Source organism: Natator depressus, chromosome 3, assembly GCF_965152275.1.
Source record: "Natator depressus isolate rNatDep1 chromosome 3, rNatDep2.hap1, whole genome shotgun sequence".
Taxonomy (NCBI): Eukaryota; Metazoa; Chordata; order Testudines; family Cheloniidae; genus Natator; species Natator depressus.
This window is the reverse complement of record NC_134236.1, coordinates 90,897,559-90,912,281: the sequence shown is the minus strand read 5'-3', so window position 1 is coordinate 90,912,281 and position 14,723 is coordinate 90,897,559. Positions and strand designations below refer to the sequence as shown.

The window sequence follows — 14,723 nt, the reverse complement described above, 5'->3', positions numbered from 1 at the left end:
TGGGACTCTGCAGGGGGTCCAGGTGAAGGTGGCTGGGGCTCAGCAGGAAGGGGTCTGGGTGTAGGGAGCTCAGGGGGTGGTAATGTCCAGATGCTTGGGGAGTGGGGCTCAGTGGGGTGGGGATCCAGGTGCAGCTGGTTGGGGCTCAGTAGGGTGGGGATTCGGGTGCGGGTGCCTTGTTGGGGTGGTCCAGGTGTAGGGGAAGTGGGGCTCATCAGGGAGGGTCTGGGTGTGAGGGGGTCTGGATGCACGGGGGTTGGGTGGATGGGGGGAGCAGCTCTCTGTACAGCGATCCGTCCCCCTGCAGCTGAGGAGTGATAGATGCAGGAAGTGGGGTGGGGGGAGTTTGCAGAGCTTCCTATAGCTGGGGGAGAAATCTGGGGGTGGGTCTGATCTGGGCCCAGATGCCATGCAGGGAAAGAGGAAGTCCTGTCCTGTCCAGCCCAGCCAGGACTAGCAGCTGAGCCCAGCACAGAGTAGGAGCCACCAGCTGGGTCTTCCCCCGTCCTGCCCCCTGCCCTAGAGTGATTTACCTCTCTGTCGGCTGCTGGGTACCCAAAACTACTGGGGAGGGTCACATGACCACTCTTGTGGCTTCCCTTTGCTTCCCCATCAGAAAGTCAAAGCAGAAAAGCAAAGAAATTTGCAGGGGACATAAATTCTGCCCATGTGCAGTGGCACAGAATTCCCCCAGGAGTACTTGTGTACACTGTATTAAAAAATATAAATAAATTATGGTTAAAGTAGGTAAGTTCCCTGGTAATACTGGGCATCCAGAGATTGGGCTTTATGAATATTAGCAGCATGTTCATCTGTACCCTCAAGTTTTCTCTCTTTAATTCATAAGGACATTTGCTTTTTGGACTCATTACTATACCTGGATGATCACTACTGGCATAGGATAATAGAAAGCCCCGTCCCGATACATGGGACCCACTCTCAAAGCGAATAATTGCTTCATTAGTATCCAAGATGATTTCTTTAGGAACGGGCATCATATTGCCACAGTATGGTCCTAAACACAGAAAAGAAAAAAAAAAAAAGATTTCAAAAGCTTTAGACGACATAAATAAAATAGGGAATAGGCAGTCTTATCATAACTAAGGAATTTCACCATAAACTCCTCTTGAAGTATGATTACAAATGTTTACTTCAGATGTTTGGGTTGAGACCTTTGTGGGTCTGAAACCTGAAGTTACTGTAACACAAAATAGCAAGAATCCAATCCTGTAAGTACAGTGAAAACTCTGGCATTTACATTTCTTATTATTTTAGCCTCAAGTGGATAATTGATGCTCTTTGGCCTTTGAAGTATAATATTTTTAAACAGCAGTAAACCCACTAAGGAAAGAGTGGAATATTTAAAGGCAATCCAAGGCATCTATGCAGAGTCTGCAAGATAACCTATCTAGATACACACAGGTCAGGAAACTTTAGCTATGACTGCAACTTAAAAACAAAAAGCATGCATGTTCTTAAAAGAAAACATGTAGCATGAGTAGTACAGTGAAACACGCCAGCACCACTTATGGTATCACATATTCAGAAACAATTTATTTTTATACCAATCACTGAATCTTTTTCTCTCTCAGTCTTAAAAACATGCTGAAACAAGAAAGCTTTGAAGGGATTTTTAAGTAGACAATGCCAGTTTATTTTACAATCTTTAAATAAAAAGGTTTCGGAGTAGCAGCCGTGTTAGTCTGTATTCACAAAAAGAAAAGGAGGACTTGTGGCACCTTGGAGACTAACCAATTTATTTGAGCATAAGATTTCGTGAGCTACAGATGCCGATGAAGTGGGCTGTAGCTCACGAAAGCTTATGCTCAAATAAATTGGTTAGTCTCTAAGGTGCCACAAGTCCTCCTGTTCTTTTTGTAAATAAAAAGGGGTAGCCTTCACGTTCCCATTGAAGTAGATGGGAGTTTTACTGCTGCCAGCTACAGTGTCCCAGGATACTGGCTGGCACCGTATTTCCCTGTGACAGAGAGGTCAACCTGGAATTATTGGCAGCTCTTCTATTTTCTTCAGGACCCTCCTCCTTTCCCATAGAGAAAATATCTTTGACTGGGAAACTGCCCCCTGCTCTTTCCTACTGAAAGTAAATAGGAAGAGCACCAAGAAGTAACTCAGTCTCCAGCTTCCCCTCAACCACAGATGGCCCCATAAACTAGGAGATAGTTTATACCCATTAGTCTTCATTTATGAGGATGTGTAATACTTACTCTCCAGTAGGATGACGTACGTAAGTTTGCAAAGAGACTTCTATTAAGAAAAAAACATTTGCCCCATAGAGACTACATATATTTAAAGTCAGCATCTCTCTGCAGGGGGAAATTAGGTTGTGTGTGTCCCTGCTGAAGCCTTAAGGAGTCTCTCAACCATGACTATAACCCATCTTCCTCTGCCTACCAAGACCATGCCCGTGAAAACAGCATAGTGCTCATTAGCATGTGGTAGAGGAGTTTCCTTTAAAGAACACCAAACCCTACCCATTAACCATCCAGAAGGGAGTCGCTGCTGAATGAAGCAAGGAAATTAAGATTGGTCCCTTTTGGATATGTAACCGAGAGAGAACTGCATCAAAATTCAGGGAAAGGGAAGCTGGTAGAAGAAAAGAGTCTAGTATATAAACCAGGACTTTGGAGCCTACACAGCTGATTTGGGATATGTGGAAGGCGCAGTGCTAATCTCAGCCTTTTGTTTTGTTAATAAACTCAATTTCTAGCGCTGTTCCTTTGTGACAAAGGCCTTGAGAACATAAAACAATCATTAGGGATAAAAGTTTGTTACAGATTTTTCCTAAAGATCAGGTTATTCAACTCTATGTGCATGCAATGGTGGAGGCCATGACCTTTGGGATCCATGAAATCACAGCCACTGAACAAATCCAGTGGGCTACACTTTGCCTGCAGTCCCCCAAAGATCCCATCTATTTATATATAGATATAAAGGGAGTTGATTATTTACAGCATCCCAAATATGACTCTCAATGACACTCCACAACACTCTCAGGCCAGCCTTGTGCACAGTTGCATGATCAGAAGTCAGTTATATACAGGACAGGGAGGAAAAAAATTGTGTAAGCCCCCTAAGAAAGACTAAGGCTGGCCCTAGGCTTATAACATATAAGGCAAAATCAGGTATGCACAGCAGTAAAAGAAAAGGAAGCAGCAGCTAGGATTAGAACTGGGCAGAAAATTTCCAGAGTTTGGTGGAAGATGCCAATTTGTGAAACACGGTGGGTTTGACAAACTTTTGTGTCCGAAACCTGCCTGGTGGGTTGCTGGGGAGCATGGGCTGGGGAGCATGTTCAAGTGTCAGAATTCTTGTCAAACCAGAAATTCCAAGTTTTAGCCAGCTCTAGTTAGAACACTTCCTTTGTGAATGCATGTGCTAAAAATGGCCTATGACTTAGTGAACCTGAGGTAAGCAGCACCTGGCTGGAGCCTGCACCCAAACCCCTCCTGCACCCCGATCCTGAACCCCCTCCTACACCCCAAACCCCTACCCCTGTCCTGAGCCCCCCCACAAGCAAACTCCCACCCAGAGCACACACCCGCACCCACTCCTGCACCCCAGCCCTGATCCCTTGGCCCCAGCCCTGGTCCCTCTCCCGCACCCCCTCCCAGAGCCCACACCCCAATCCCCTGCCCTAGCCCCCTCCCAGAGCCTGCACCCCAACACACTGCCTGAGCCCTGATCCCCCTCCTACATCACAACACCATCCCAGAGCTCACACCCCACACCTCCTCCTGCACCCCAATCCCCTGTCTCAGCCCCCTCCCAGAGTCCACACCCTGCACCCCAATCTCCTGGCCCAGCCCTGAGCTCCCTCTTGCATTCAAACTCCCTCTCAGAGCTCACACGCTGATCCCCTCCTGCATGCCAACCCCCTGTGCCAAGCTCAACCTGGAGCCCCTCCCACACTCCAAACCCCTCAGCCCCAGCCCAGAGCCCGCACCCCAACCCCTTTTCCAGCCTGCTGAAAGTGAGTGAGGGTGGAGAAGAGCAAGCGACGGAGGGAGGGGGGATGGAGTGAGCAGGGCAGGGCAGGGCCTCAGAGAAGGGGCGGGGCAAGGGTGTTTGGGTTTGTGAGATTACTGTCATTTCTACATTTTCTTTTAGGTAGATCCTGGGTTTCATTTAAATTCAAAAAGTGGTCCTGTGCTTAAAAAGGTTGGAGACTACTGATTTAGGGGATTCCTGTCTCTTCTACAACTTTATGATTGCAGTTGTTGCTGCAACTAACAGATGGGTAATCAGTTCTTTGTGGCTCTTATATAGTGCAGAATTTTTGGGAAAATAAAAAACACAAACAAACCCAACCCCAACGAGTTATCTGACAGCTGGCAACCAGTCAACTCTTTAACAGAATCCTCAAACTCTTTCCAAATATCCTAATTTTGGGGACCATATATATATATATGACGAATTCTGCCCATTTCATTACAGTTTCTCCAGCATTGCCCATTCTTGTCCTATTGATGCATTTAGCATTAAAGGGAATTAAGTACCACTGGTAGAGGATTTTAACTTTTTTTTTTTTTAAATGGAGCATGCATATTGCAGTATGTGGGCTGCTGCTTCAGATACTTTCCGAATCCTTGTCCTTAATGCCCATGTTCAAATCCGCATCCCATCTTTTCATTAATGTGCTTTTTTTCCTCTTAGTAACAGTTTAAAATAATTTTATATAAGGTAGAAAATGGACCTGTGTGTTTCATAAGTGTGATGAGTAGTTTTTCAAAATATGTCAATTTTACACTTAGGTTTGTCTTTCTAAGGGAGAAACTTGAAAAAATGTCTCTGGTGCAGTTATTGGTAATGCAGAACTTTAAAACCTTTTGCTTGCTGTTGCATCTCTTCAGAATGATCTGAACGTACAGACCCAATCTAATAGTAACAACATGCTCCCATGTCCACAAGCTTCCCAGAGATTCATGAGGGTTGAATTTTGGTGTTAACTACTATGGGCATTAGAGGTGATGGGAAAGGGCTTAATTTTTCATGTTATCCCATGCCTCTATTGTTGCTCTCAATAAAGTGGGTATATACATATTTTTTGGCCTGTAGGTTCTTTTTTCATATAGGCAATTATGAGGAGTTTGACTGTATGACAATGTAACTGTTCTATTTCTATCCAATATTTATTATGGTTGGGAATTATCCAGTACAGCATATTACTGATTTGGCTTCCCTGATTATGTTGTTTAGTGCTTGATAGCACCAGACCCTTTTGCCAAGGTCTTCGTAGGGTGGCCTGTTTGACTTGGTTTCTTGTGTGCCCAAATGAATTGATGATTGCCAATCCACAGTCTTCAGAAGTTTCCCCAGGATGATAATCAGTAGTGTTGGGAAGAGAAAACTGATTCAAGGTAAGATTAATTTTGACTGATGTAATTTTGCCTAGCTAGGAAATTTTGTATTTTGACAAGTTTTCCTAATCTGTTCTAAATGTTCTAAAATACATACTATAAAATCATGCCTTTAAAAAAAAAATGTACTCTGAGGTATTTTAATAAGGTGGTCAGGTCACCCATTTATATTTTTTCAGGTCAGGGCCCAAATCAACATCCAGAAGTTCAGACTTACTGTACTTTATTTTAAAACCTGAAACTTTACCAAATTTCAGTATTTCTTTTTGCAGTTCAGGTAGCGTGCCAGGAAGGTTTTTACACATGCCATTGCATATAAAATACAAGTTTGTTTCCTACTTTTATTTCATTTATATTACTATTTCCGGCCATCTGTGAAGGTTTCATTACCATGGCAAAGAGAAGAGGGCATCATCGGTATATCCTCTTAAAAAGAGGCAATCTTTCTGACAGGTGTCCATCAACTCTTACTGCAGCCTGATCTGAGATTACAACAGATATCCAATTTTCAAATTTGGGGCATAAAGCGGAATATTTCTAGGGTGCCTTTTAAGGACTGACAATTCTCTCAAAAGCTTTATCAGCATCTAATGATAAAAACGTGTGAGGTTCGGTGGTTGATTTGGCTAAAAAAAAAAAAAAAAAAAAGGTCAAAAACTCTTGTGAATGTTGTTTGTTAACTGCCTGTTTAACACAAATGCTGTCTGATCTCAGTTACTATACATAGGCAGTATTTTTTTTCAGTCTATTTGCTTGGCAACTTAATTTAACAAAGATGGCTGTATATGCCATGCAACTAGATAGGTCTTTACCAGTTTTGGTATTACTACAATATGCGCTCCTCTCCAGGTAGCAGTGATCTTTTTTCTTTCAATATCTCATTAAAGACATTGGACTGGTTATGCCAGTTGTGCTCTGAAAAATTTGCAGAATTCTGGGGGAAACCCATCATGGCCTGGGGATTTACCATTTTTACATAATTTAATAACCTCTATAATTTCTTCAGGTTCAGTGTCCTCCTCCGGGAGCTCCTTGTCTATTTGATCTATTTTAGGTAGTATCACATTAATTACATACTCTTCTCTGTTTAGGATGAGCTGGCTACAAAGCCTATGGCCTCCAGTAAAAATTGGCAAATGCCTCACATATGTCTTTGGACCGGTGGCTAGGTCATATGGAGTCACCCACATTGGAGGAATAATTTTATCCTGCATATTTTTTTATATTAGCAGGTAGCCTGCCACTTTTGTTACCTTTTTCGTAATAGAGTTGTGTAAATCTAGTTGCCTTTTCTGTCTGTAGTAGTTTACCTCTAGCTTCTCTTGTATACTTTCTAGATTTGATTTGATTTGTGTTTTAAAGTCTTTCTACTTCTCTTAAGAAGTTTGGTGCCTCCTTTTTAAAAAGGATTCTTTACTTATCCAGTGGTACTTTTTATGGTTCTCTCTATCTTCTTTACCAGGTCTCTTTCTTTTTAAGTTATTTAATTTTTTTTCTGTAATAGGCTACTTGCTAATAAATTCGTGTTCCTAAATTCACACTCTCCCCTATGCCTCCTTCCAGGTCAGTCATTGTGCTCCCAATTTCTTCAGTATCAACATGACCTCATTCAGGGACTCGTCTCTCCTCTTTATCTTTAGACTTCTCCCCACAAACCGACCCCTGTGCAGCAGGCTGCATCTTGCATCTGCCTGCTCGGGCCTCTTGTGTCCCGATGAGTTTGTCGTGGGAAAACAACTTTTTAAATGGTCACTTCTGCATGTGGTTGCTATTTATTAAGCAGGTACTTGGGATGCCCCAGGGGCCAGGGTGGGGTGGAGGTGGCAATGGGCTTGGATTATGTTGGCTTCATCTCAGATCTCAGGGCCCAAGATGACACGATGTAGGGCTGGCTGAAAAACACAAATTCCATTTCACAAAAGATTTTGATTTTTGACATTTGTTTTCATTTTGTATCAGAACGAAAATGAGACCTTTTGAAATTTTTCATGAAAAAGAGAGAGAACCGCAGAACACCCAATAGCCTAGTTGTCAGGGCACTCACCTGGAATGTTGGGGGATCCAGTTCAAGTCCCTGCTGTGCCCAAGGGAAGCTGGCACTTAGAGTCAGGACTTTCCCAGAAGGCTTATTGAAAGTTACTATTTTGTCAACTCTCATTTTTAAAGAGCATTAAGTAGTATGGAATGCCTATAAGCTTCGGAAGAAGTGCTATCACTTTACAAAAGAGAGACGTTTAATTCCAGGGAGTGCTTCCAAAAGATTATTAATACAATAAAAGGAGAACAATTCTTTATGTAAAAGCTGAAGGGAAGGTTAAAAAAAAAGTTATAAGCCCCAGGGAAACAGTGTCATAATAAAAACTAATTATATTTTAAAAAATTCTTTGCCCTGATTTCATATAATGAAAATCTGATGGAGTAAGAGCATTGCCTGCATGCCCTACAATTAATATCCCTTGTACTTCTCCTTTGGTCAGAGCTAGTTAAAGAAATGGAGGTGTGACAGATTACAGTTCTTCACACTGCATTATTAAAGCACAGAGCAATAAAGCATAGTGAAAAATGTAAATCTGTTGTGATCTGAAATAGTTAGAGGGTATTTATTAAAAAAAGGCAGAGATCTTTTTGTTCATAACAATCTTGCTAAGGTTGAAACGTTGGAAAGATACTGCAGCCACGCTGTTAATGCTTTTCTTTGGATCAAGCCTATTTAGAAACTGCTCAATTTGATGTACAATGAAAGCTTGTCCAGACAATTTACTAGATTACCTGAAATACCAGAAACAATACTACACTCATGAGTTTCCGGTGAAGGGAAAAAGTACCTGTCACACCTATAGTTACACAAGTCATTTAATACAAGATATAATAATGATGATAATAAAACTAGTGGGATGAGTCCTCTTGAGACGTAATGACAGGTATAAGAATCTTTTGAAATAGGTTTAAGGAAACCCAGTTCTAACAAATACAGGGACTAGTCATCACAAGTACCCATATATAGAAAAATACTCACTTATAAAATTTGTCTAATACTACTTAGTAGCTGAGTCTGGGGAGGAGAAAGCATTTTCCAATAGGTTTTCTGAAGTCAGTTTTGCATTGGTGAATGGCTAATAAAATATGCAAGAACAAGTTACCTGGATTAACTACCCAAATCACTGCTAGCCACTCAGCAGGTTTAACAGCCACCCATGGAGGACCAAATCTGACTCCCATTGACTTCAGTGGGTAAAGTATCTATCCTTCAATCACCCTCCTTTCTCAAGAAGGGTTGAAGGTTATTTCACAAAATAAATAAAAATACCCCCAAGCAATCTGGGCGGGAAGAGAGGAGAAGCAGAGAGGGCTGGAAGATTGAGTTGGGGGGCAAGAGCTGGAAGCTGACAGGCAAAAGAATTGAAATATGGCCACTAAAAAGTTATTTTCTATCAATCTTAAAAAAAAGAAGAAATGGATTGTTACAATGTGTTACAAACTGGGCGAACAAGTCAGCATGACAATTATTCTAGCCTTCCCTGGACCCGTAGTCCACACAGTTAATCTTGTTTTTACATCAGTAGCTATTATTTAAAAGCTCATTTTTTCTTTCACTAGGCTCTGAGCCTGCAGTAAGCTTCATGCAGGCAGTGCCTGTAGAGAGCCCCACTGAGTTAAGGGTCTGTTCACAGAGTGCTCATTGCAAGAGCGGGGCCTTATTCTTAATTCCTTGATGTTTCAGTCCATCTCACTCTGTGATTAAATGTGTCTTTGGCTTTAAAGCTGTGCCTTTGAGAAGAAGATTGTCTTGCTTCTCTGGTAGGTAGCATGTGCATGGCTATGTTAATATTTAAATGAATGGCTGACAAAGGTGAGCAGTTTTAGTGAAACTGAAGTCAGACTAGTTTTGTCATCTGATTGGTTTAAAATTAATTTTATTATTCTAGTGCCTACGTACACAGTTGTCAGAGATTTTTGCTTTAGCGGTATCCGTAGGGTCAGCTGTGGTGCCCCCTTGAGTGCCGCATTCATGCGCTGGTATATTAGGAGCAGCCGACCCTACGCCCTCTTGGTTCCTTCAACTCTGACAAAGGGCTAGGAGGACAGGTAATGGAATGGCCATGAGCAACACATCTCGAAGAACAACAGTTATGAAAAAGTAAGTAACCGTTTTTTCTTCTTCGAGTGCTTGCTCATGTCAATTCCATTCTAGGTGACTCACCAGCAGTATCCTCGGAGGTTGGCTCGGAGTTCACAGTCTAGTGACGTACAGCTCTGCTCAAGCCAGCATCATTCCGGGCCCGCTAGGTAAGTGCATAATGGGACATAAATGTGTGGATGGACAACCAGGTGGTTGCCCTACAGGTGTCCTGGATAGGCACCTGGGCTAGGAAAGCTGCTTCAGAGGCTTTCACCCTGGTTGAGTGGGTGGTGACAACTGTAGCAGCAGTGAATGCAGGCAGTGATCAAAGAAGAAATCCTTTGAGCGGACACTGGACGACCTTTCATCCTGTCGGCCACCACAACGAACAATTGCATCGACTTGAGGAATGGCTTGGTCCTTTCAATGTAGAAGGCTAGCACCCGGCTGACATCTAGGGAATGCAACCTACACTCCTCCTCCGACTTATGCAGCTTTGGGGAAAAAGACAGGTAAATAAATGTCCTGGCCTGTATGAAACTATGAGACTACCTTGGGCAGGAAAGCTGGGTGTGGCCACAACTGGACCTTGTCTTTCTAAAAGACCGTATAGGGCGGTTCCAAGGTAAGCGCCCTAATCTCAGAGATGCGACAGGCGGATGTTATTGCAACCAGGAATGCTACCTTCCAGGAAAGGAGAAGAGAACAGGGAGCCAGAGGTTCGAAGTGGGGTCCCGTGAGCTGTGTCTGCACAAGATTCAGGTCCCATAGAGGAACAGGGTCCCTGATGTGCGGGTAGAGGCCCTTGAGGAACCTGGCAGTCATGTCCTAGGCAAAAACTGACATACCCTCAAGCGGGGGATGAAAGGCTGAGATAGAAGAAAGGGACCTGCAGGGTGTAGCCTGAAGATATTATGTCGAGCACCCAAAGGTCCGAGATCAGCCGTGACCAGGCCAACTGGGAGTGCAGGCAGTTGAGGAAAGATCAGGGGTGTGGATCCTGGGAAGTGAGTGGGGTTCTGTCCTCGAGCGCATCCTCAAAATGCCCACTTCTGGCTTCCTTGGCCTCTGGAAGAACCAGGCTGGGCAGAGGAATGGGAAGATGAAGGGTGACACTGTTTTAAATCCTTTGTCTCTGCCCTTCTTCCCGTAGGAGCTGGACTGAGGGACACCCCACAACCTTGACGGAGGTGGCAGGGGACAGATGGCTTTCTAGCCTGCTCAGAGGTGTGTAGGCCCAAAGAAGGGAGGGTGGCATGGCGATCTTTAAGGCTGCGGAGCCGTGCATCGGTCTGCTCCAAAAAAAGAGCCTTGCTTCCTCAAACGGGAGGTCCTAGAGGGTACTCTGCAGCTCCTGGGACAGCCTCATGACCACCGCAGAGGTGGCTACCCTGGCCGCTAAGTCCGTAGCATTCAAGGCCATCTGGAGGGTGCCTCTCGCCACCGCTTTGCTCTCTTCCACCAAGATGGTGAGCTGCTGGGCTCGGTCCTGTGGAAGGCCATCCTTGAACTTGCTGATGGAGTCCCACAGGTTGAAGTTCTATATGCCTAGCAGGGCCTGATGGGTTAAACACCCAAAATTGCAGGCTGGCTGTCGAATCAATTTTCCTGCCAAACAAGTCCAGCTTCTTGGCGTCTTTATTTTTCGGTGTGCCGCTTGCCTGTCCCTGGACGTGACCAGGGATCAGGCTCGAGCGTGGATGTACAGGTATTCAAATCCCTTTGCCGGGACACAGTACTTCTTTTCTGCCTTCTTGAAGGTAGACGGAACAGAAGAGGGGGTCTGCCACACAGACTTAGCAATATTTAGGACCTCTGGGTGCATGAGTAACGTGACTTGGGCCAGGGTGGAAGAGGGTATGATATTAAAGAGGTCGTCAGACTCCTCTGCTAGTTCCTTGACCTCCAAGTTCAGTTTGGCAGCCATCCTTTTGAGCAGGGCTGGGTGTTTCTTGAAGTTGGGGGCTGCTCATTTGCGAGGGGCCTGCCACCACTTCGTCCGGAGACTATGAAGATGACTGCACTGCAGGGGGAGGGGCTGCTTCCCCTTGCTCATCTGGGGACAGCTACTTGGGCATTGGGGCCCGCTGTGTCGCCCCTGCATTGGATTCAGCACCGTGCTCTGACTCTGGCGTCGGCTGTGCTGGGGGCAGTTTGCCTGATGCAGCCTGGGAGGAGCAGTGGGAGTACAGGACCGGAACAACAGATACACCTCACGGGTTCCAGCACTGCCACTGAGCAGGCCACTGCCCCTGCCTCCAGACTGCCGCTGCAGGAGCCGTGCCGGTCTCACGGCCCGGTGGCAATTTGCCTTTTATAGGTGAGGAGCTGAACTGTTCTTCCAACTCAGACCGTTGCCCTTTCAGTGCCCAGGGCGGAGCTGTAGATGACTGAGTCTGCTGACTGACCCTCATCAGCAACCGGTAAGGAGAGGAAAAGGATCAGTGCCTGCTCGAAGAGCGGTACCGGGGAGCCAGAGACCAGTGCCACGACGGGGAACGATCCTGCGCTGGGGGGTGATCGATGCCTGGAAGACCATCTAGGCGATGGTGATCCACGCCATGGCGATCTCGGGTAGGAGGCCTGATGGTACAGGGATTGCTGTTGTGACTCAGGTGTCCTGTGCCTCGTAGGTGGAGACCTTGGCATCAGGGACTGGGATCTTCTGACCAGGAATCGAGGATCCAGTGACAGTGTCTTAGGCCATGGTGATGGGGATTGACACCTGCTGTCTGGGGATGCACCGCTGCTTTAGAGGACAGTCCCATAACAGGCTTGCCCATAGATCCTGGGGCCTTAGCTGGCTTGGTGTCTGTGGTGCTGGCAGGCCTACTTGCTCTTTGGCCACTGGGCCTGCTTTGGGCACGGATGGCCCTACGAGGGGCCGGGACCCCTGCCACTCCCAGGAGTCTGAAGTGGGTCCCTGGCTGGGCTAAGGGGTCCAACCGCAGCTCCAAACAGTACCCCCAAGCAGCTCCGGGGCGGGCATGTGGCCTAACACAAGTCCTTTGCCCAAAGCCCCCTTTTTCTGTGGTGACGGCAGCCCTGTTGACTTTGACCGCTTCATAGGCACCGGCGAGGGGGAGCAGTGCTGGGCAGATTCCAGTGCTGGTGGTGCACTGTGTACTGACGACAAGGTGCCAGGCATGGCATCTGACCGAGAGGGCTCCGAGGCAGGATGAACTGCAGCCTCCGTGTGGAGGGCCCTCAAGTGAACATCCCACCCCTTTTGAGTTCAAGGGCGAGTTTTTGCAGATCCTGCACTTGTCCTTTCTGTGGGACTCCCCAAAACACTTTGAACAGCTGTTGTGAGGGTTGCTAAAAGGCATCAGCCAGCTGCACAGTGAGCATGGCTTAAAGCCTGGTGAACAGGACATGCCCCGCTCTGAGGCGAAGTCCTATCCAGGACTAACTACTAAACTACTCTGACACTTAACCTAATGATCTAACTAAGTACCTAACAACGAAAAACAAAGGAGACAGAACAATGCACTGTAAGAACCGCTAACGCTCTTGCAATGCAAGACAAGGTGCTCTGACCGACTGACCATCAAGGGAGGTAAGAAGCAATTGAGAGGGCATAGGGTCGGCGGCGCCTAACATACCACTGCATGAGCGTGGCACTCAAGGGGACACCACAGCCTACCCTACAGATACTGCTAAGGCAAAAGTATCTGATGACTGTGCATATGAGTGCGCACACACCTAGAATGGAATCGACATGAGCAAGCACTCGAAGAAGTACCTTTACACATACTCTGAGCCCAAACTATTAGTTACAAGTGCAATACTTGGTTTGGAGGCTTCATCTGGTGAACACTGATTATTAGTATCTTTGTAGAGCAATGAGCCTAAGTAATGATACTTTTGAAATGCTTCAGGTTCCCTATACCTGCACAGCTTACTGGGATTGCAGAGAGCTACCAGTACCAACTTGAGTCAGAGGGACTTGAGAGAAGTGGCATATTAATTGAGGATAAGCAATTTATATTTTGTTTACTATTGGAATGTTGGTCAATAGTGATTTAAGAGTATGATTTATTGACCTCTTTAGCACAGGAGAATCAAGAGCCACCAGGTTATAGAAGTGCAGGATTTATTTTACAACTTCATTAAGCTTCTTTTAATGTTCAGCCATTTAAAAAGTGAGATTGTAAATATCGAAGTACAATGGTTTCATACACAGCTTTATTAAAACACGAGAAAAGCATGAAAGGATGAAGAGCACTAAAATGTCAGTTTTGTAATGGAGTTGAAAGGCAAGGTTTAGTAGTTCACCATAAGCAATTTTCAATTTATATATATTTTTCAAGAACAGAATTTTTAAAACCAAAATTATCTATGTTAGTCTATAAAATCTGTGGCGTGCTACAAATTTAAATATTACTTATATTTAGTTTTTTTGTTGTTTAACTCCTAGAGTCACAGACTTAAAGGGGAAACAGGGGAAAAAAAAAAGCCATCAGGTAATATAAATCCTCAAACCCACTCATTTATATAGAACAATAGTTTCCTTTAGGCTATGGACCATCAATAGTTCAAAAATGAACTCGTGTATGCCCTGCTTTAGTAATTTAGTCCCAACAAAAGATAATAATTATGGAGTCTGAATCATGATTTACTTATAAGGTTAACGTATGAGGGACATACATATATGGGGGAAGTTATCATTTTTGCCATTGGGGAATTGTAGTTGTACTACGGGGAAATTTGATTTAAATCTAAGTACAAATGTAACAAACCATTGCCCATCCTGGTCTCTTGGAGCGGGAGGTGCAGCACTTTCAAAAACATGTAAGTGACTCAGAACTGGAGAACAAGTAGCCTTGAAAGTCAGAGAGACTTACGATCTTTTGGGGCCTACTTATTTATTCTAATGTATGGGATTGGCAATACTGGATTTTTCAAAGTTTCTTAAGTGACTTTGGAGCGTAAATCTCATGGACTTTCGTAGGAATACATGAGTTACCATACTGAATCAGACCATAAATCCATCTAGTCCAGAAACTTTCTTTTTTCCAACAGTGGCCAGCCCCAGATCTTTCAGAGGATGGTTTTAGAACCTCACAACATTTATGCTCCTAAATTACTTAGGAGGTTTAGAAAATCCAGTACTGCTAACCCCAATGACTCAAAAACAAGAAGGCAGGCCCTGAAAAATCATGAGAATAAAAACAACCCCACCCCCCACATTATTACATCCTGGGTTCGTTTTATTTGCCCTT

The 14,723-nt window shown here is 44.8% G+C and overlaps 1 protein-coding gene across 3 annotated transcripts in view; it reads right to left on the bottom strand.

The window, feature by feature from the left end:
- The window catches only part of DCBLD1 (discoidin, CUB and LCCL domain containing 1), an 86,283-nt gene that overhangs the window by 34,135 nt on the left and 37,425 nt on the right, over positions 1 to 14,723 (bottom strand). For all 3 annotated transcript variants that reach the window (XM_074948297.1, XM_074948298.1, XM_074948299.1), the window contains one exon: positions 878 to 1,015. In XM_074948297.1, the coding sequence (XP_074804398.1) occupies positions 878 to 1,015 (138 nt within the window). The remainder of the gene's footprint in view (positions 1 to 877; positions 1,016 to 14,723) is intronic.